Source organism: Argopecten irradians, chromosome 1 (assembly GCF_041381155.1).
Source record: "Argopecten irradians isolate NY chromosome 1, Ai_NY, whole genome shotgun sequence".
Classification (NCBI taxonomy): Eukaryota; Metazoa; Mollusca; class Bivalvia; order Pectinida; family Pectinidae; genus Argopecten; species Argopecten irradians.
The window spans coordinates 63,064,327-63,070,034 of record NC_091134.1 but is presented as its reverse complement, the minus strand read 5'-3'; the positions used below and the strand labels follow the sequence as shown (position 1 = coordinate 63,070,034).

The 5,708-nt window shown below is 34.5% G+C and overlaps 1 protein-coding gene across 1 annotated transcript; it reads right to left on the bottom strand.

The window, feature by feature from the left end:
* Nucleotides 1-205: 205 nt before the first annotated feature.
* Nucleotides 206-3,818, bottom strand: LOC138304774 (uncharacterized). Its single transcript, XM_069245042.1, has 2 exons — nt 3,713-3,818; nt 206-1,508 (listed from the first exon to the last, which is right to left on the bottom strand). Exons 1-2 carry the CDS (start codon nt 3,722-3,724, stop codon nt 474-476), a joined length of 1,047 nt encoding a protein of 348 aa, XP_069101143.1. The 5' UTR covers nt 3,725-3,818; the 3' UTR covers nt 206-473.
* Nucleotides 3,819-5,708: the final 1,890 nt, after the last annotated feature.

Here is a 5,708-nt window from a genome sequence, read left to right as displayed (position 1 = left end):
GACGACTATAGGTCATCCTGACCCTTTGGGTCAGATGACCTAAAATCATCGCGTTCACAAGGAAATGTTAACAGATGTCGCACAACGACGTACAAAAGACTATCGCAATAGGTCATGACCTTTAAATTTGGTCAGGTGACCTAAAAACCCAAAAAACATGAGCTGCATTTGGTGTTGAAATTAAAAAAAAAAAAACAATGAAAAAAAAAATACAGATCTATGTAATGAAAGTAATCGATATATTGAGTTAAATATTCAAATACTAAATTCAACGAAACTATACGCTGTTTCCAAAACACAATAAAATGAATAAATGTTGACTTGCATGTCAATGACTTCTTCCAACTCTCAAATAAGATTTTCAATATCCATATAAAAGTTTTCAACACAAAGGTAGACTTTGAATAACACTAAAATACTTTGCTTAATGAAATTAATGATATCTCATTATTTCAGTTTTACAAATGAACAAATCAAAATGGTTCTTCCCGTGGACTACGGAGACAGCTTGTTTTGTGACTCTTTTTCCAGTGGTCTTTCTGACAAGTTTCGCTGCAATACCTGGAAAGTCTACAAGCACCACAATATCTGAAGTTGTCCATCCCCTCACTGTACAGTTTACGACAAGATGGAGAAGAACAAAATATCAGATCTCTACCATATTGAAAACCCTGCCCCAAGTCCTCCTTTAATATCTCCTTTGGTTTCCAGTTCATTGCAAGTTCTTCTGCTTCACATTCGTCAGCTATAATAATCTCTACATTTTCACAGTTGTCCAGTATTTTATAGAGGTTAGGCAGATCGAAATGATCATTGGTCTCGATCTCCTTTTTCAATATCCTACAGTAGTCTCTCATTACTCTAAAGGCTGGAGAATTCTTAATAATTCGTCTCGTCTTGGGTGTTCCATGAATGGCCATTGTGAGCACAAGTTCTGAACAGTAATATATGGCTTCTATTGAATAGGTTCCAATGGTAGCACAGCGAGATTTCACTTGAGCTTGAATATCCCTTAGTAATTTGGAATTCATATAGACTTCGACTAGTTCAGTCTTTCCAACAATCAGTAAAAGAAACATTCCCCTAAGACTTATTCTCGCCAAACAGGGATCTTCTTTCTGCCGCAGGGCCTTAAAAAATACAGGAACCAATTGTCTTTTATATGCCAACTGTCTTTTGATAACAGCAACATTCATCTGCATTTGAACGAAGAGCTGCATCAGACATTGTAGGTTCGAATATGTGTGACACTTACATGATGCTTTCTCATTCAGGACAAGTGATCTCACAAACTGGTCGACTGATAGTTCTCCTAGACATTGTAACACTTTCCAGTAATTCACTTCATGTTTGGACTTTAAGCTGTGTTTCATTTTTTGAAGGGTTTCATGTACATCCAGTAGAGACTCATATTCAAGATCTTTGAGATTCTTGGCAATGCTCATGACAAAGTCTTCTATTGTGCGTGTCGATCCAGATTCCGATTGTTCTTCCTTACCACCTTTTATCTAGAAAACACAATAATACTTATTACATATCAACTTATCAAGTGAAATATTTACTCAGTGATAAGTACACGATGATATAATTAAAACATTCTTAAATTGCATAAAATATATAATATTGACAATTTAATGTGGGGGTTTCGAGATACCAAAATGATGTGGTAAAGTACTAGTAGTGTATATAGGAAGTTTTAATTGTATATAGTGATAGAGCTAGGGTGAATTTCCCTTTAGATCACTTGTTAAGAGTGGTGGACCACAGGTGTTCGTTTCTAATATAAGTATAAGTATAATACTGGGTCAAGGTCTATAACTCGGCCGGCCATATAACACTACCCAATTTCAGAAAAAGTATGATTATTATCCAACCGTATAGGATATAATAATAGAAATACTCTCAATCGACAGCCAGATAATTTATCTTTAATTTGGTATATGATACAATATATATCATGCCGTATAAATGTCACTAGGTATCCAGAAACATCGGAAAACAGCCAGATTTCAACTGGTCGGACACTGTGGTGTCCTCCGATAAACACGCTAGGGCTCTAATGGGTAGTTCAAAAACCACTGCATGTCAACACTTCAGCTTCATAGGAATTAAAGTTTGGTAAAAAACAAACTTACCGGTATGTTAGTGTTTATCTATGTACCATCCATTTGCGCAATACAGCCTTTTGAAATTTCCGATTGAAAAAATGTGTGTCTCTAGCCGTCATGTTGATATGTGTGTAGTACATTTGTTTTCTCGGCGTTGATTGGTCAATTAATTTTCGAGAGCCAATCAACGCCGACAAAACAAATCTACTGCACACATACTTACATGGCGGCTAGAGACATAATTTTTTTCAATCGGAAATTTCAAAGGGCTACGTTAGGCAAATGGATGGTATTTATCCAGGGATTTACTAACCGGTAAGTTTGTTTTTTACCAAACTTTCATTCTTATGACGCTGAAGTGTTGACATGCAGTGGTTTTTGAGCTACCCATTAGAGCCCTGGCGTGTTCATCGGAGGACACCACAGTGTCCGACCAGTTGAAATCTGGCTGTTTTCCGATGTTTTTGGATACCTAGTGACATTTATACGGCATGATATATATTGTATCATATACCAAAATAAAGATAAATTATTTGGCTGTCGATTGAGAATATTCCTATTATTATATCCTATACGGTTGGTTAATAATCATACTTTTTCTGAAATTGGGTAGTGTTATATGTCTGGCCGAGTTATAGACCTTGACCCAGTATTATACTTATACTTATATTAGAAACGAACACCTTTGGGTGGACCAGGAAGTCCGGGTCGTGGGTGCATGTGCGAGTCTTGCTGGCGGAACACTAAATCTGACTGTTGGATACCATGGGTGGCAAATTTAAATCATACTTTACACAGGTCATTTTTTATTTGGTATTTCAAAAGCGACATATTGTCAAGAATGTTTTTAGCCATATATTTGCAATGAATGAGCGATTCTGCCAATAATTGGATCACTTTTGAAAATTAATAAAATTTCCTTATCCTTATCTAACTTGCAGTATAATTTTTTATTACTGAATAGGCCTAGAGGGTACAATGATGTAGTATTCAGCTTAAAACATTCTGCAATTCTGATGTAGATTTATTGATTTGTTGACCACCATGTGTACTTTTTGATGTCTGATCAATCAAAACATCCTAGGCCTCTTATCTGTCATGCACTCTTAGTGAAAATTCTGTATTTATAAAGCTTGTGCAAGCGCTTAGTTATTCTATCACGTACCATAACAGCTGTGCTAATTTCCAGAATAGGTCTTTGAAACTGTTTGTAACTATAACAGTATATAATGTTCGCATCTTCCATGATTGTGGTGTAGTTCGCATTCAGAGAAAAATTATTGAGGAATGAGGATTACCAAAGTTTCTTTTTATTATTATAACCGTTGAAAGCACTCCTTAGACACTCGCAATGACAACGAACGTGTAATTCAAGTTCTTATGTGCGGGTAACACGTTTACTATTACTGGCGTACATTATAGTAGAACAATTTGTTGTTTACTTGTACACATATGGAGATATGCACGTCTAAGTTAGGCCTAGTTCGAAGCAATTATTTACAGGTTTATTCGTTCTATTTGTAACCCAATTAATAGATTTTGTATTGCAAGAATGATTTTAGTGGAAATTTTAGAAGGTTTTATTTTTTTCATCAATAATTTACCTTCGAATCCATAATGTCGTGTGCTGAATCTGGTTCTCTCCATCAAAACATGGAGTCACGTGGTATTTTATGAAACGGCGGGAGATCATAGAAATAAAACGAAACGAAAATAATATGATACTGTAAAGGCACCACGTAATGATTGTATTTTGTATCTCAAAAACACCACAGTTCATTATAAAAGGAACGACACATAAGTTGTGTAAATAAGAAAAGTTCATATGCGTAATTTTCTTATTATTACTACACAACCTGCATAAGATTAACAGAGTTGCTCCCCTTAGTACACTGCAACTTTCTTTATAGTGTACGGTAGGCCTATAACACAATAAGAGTTATTCCCCATTGTATATAATTTCTTTCTTCATTGCTGTACCATCTGGTATATAAAATTAAACGGAAAAATACATTTTATCATTACCAGAGACTTAGATATAATATTATATCTAAGTCTCTGTCATCACAAATATACACAAATCTCTCACATCCAATATATTTTTCATCCATATTTTGTCCAAGAAAATATGCAAAGTTGAACTGAAATAATGAATTAAGTGAATAGATAAAATAATTATAATAATAAAAAAAATGCAAGCTTTTATTGTTTTTCTCACTGATTTGACACACTCTGGTAAACATGCAGATTGTGTTTTTTTAAACTGTCTATTATTTTCTATTGTCAATTACTGGATAATGTAATAGACATCTGAATTACACATTCCAATAAAAAGTTCCGATGGTAACACTTGGAGTTTAAGTTTATCAATAAATATGTTTGATTAAGCTTAAAGATGCTCCACCGCCGACGGAGCATAAACGATACTCACCATTTTAACAGCAATTGATGTTTAATCGTGTTTCTACCACAATAGTCAGTGTTATTCAACTCTCAGGGTATCAAATAAACGGTGCATCTGTTGATTAACAATTTGTTTATACCACACATGGTATAAACTCTGTACGCATTCTGATAGGCTGACGCGGTGAACTTTGACCGAACTACGTCTTTATGAGTGTCGTGTCTTCCTTTGTCGACGTCATCAATAACCGAGTGACGTCATGCTATGCTGTGATCGCCGCTTGACGCCAAAACTGCAGTTGGATAGCGTACTTATCCTCGTCGTATTTCTATCGGCTAAAAGAGGATATAATTGTGTTAGAAACAGGTCACACGACTCGTGGTTGTTGGAAATGGAATTTATTCCACACTAGTAAGCTCCTGTCTTTTGTAACTTTTAAAAAATAACTCACTCGTGTGGAATAAATTACATATCCAACAGCCACTCGTTGTGTAACCTCTATGTATATGTGTCTAATTAACACAAAAATAATATAAAATAATTTATTTTGCTTTTGGTGCATGCACAATCAGTAGTTCATTCCATATAGGGCATTGTGTCAGGGATTTTTTTTTCGGAATGCAATTATTTATTTTTAATATTTTCATCTTGAAGTCAAATCACAAGCTTAATTTTTTCAATGGTGGTATAAGACTATAAGTGTAAAGTAAGTAACTTTTGCAACTGAAGAAAAATACTAAATCGTCTGCTCCTGTTTTCGATAGAGAAAAAAATTCCATTCGTCTGCGATGGAGCATCTCTAATTTTAGCCAAATCTACAAATGGTGTCAATATCTAGGTCCACTTTTAACTTTATTGTTTTAATGACAGATGTCACCAATGGTCATAATGGATGGATGAAATAATTTCTCTTAATTGTTTATAGATTAACTAATGCTGTGCCGTAGCGATTAAAGTTAGCACAGCCCGTAGGGTAACATTTAGGGATACAAACAAGTTCTACATTTATAACCAAACTTGATTGTGAGTTTTATGCATTCAAAAGAGAAATCAAATATGGCTACTATTTATAGATGTATTTATTATATACAGATATGCGAGAGACAACATTTTTTTCCTCTTCTTTAATGCATTGACAAGCCTTCAAAATTGAATTTTAAATGTTCAAAGCTTACAAATATCTAAAGGTAAAACTA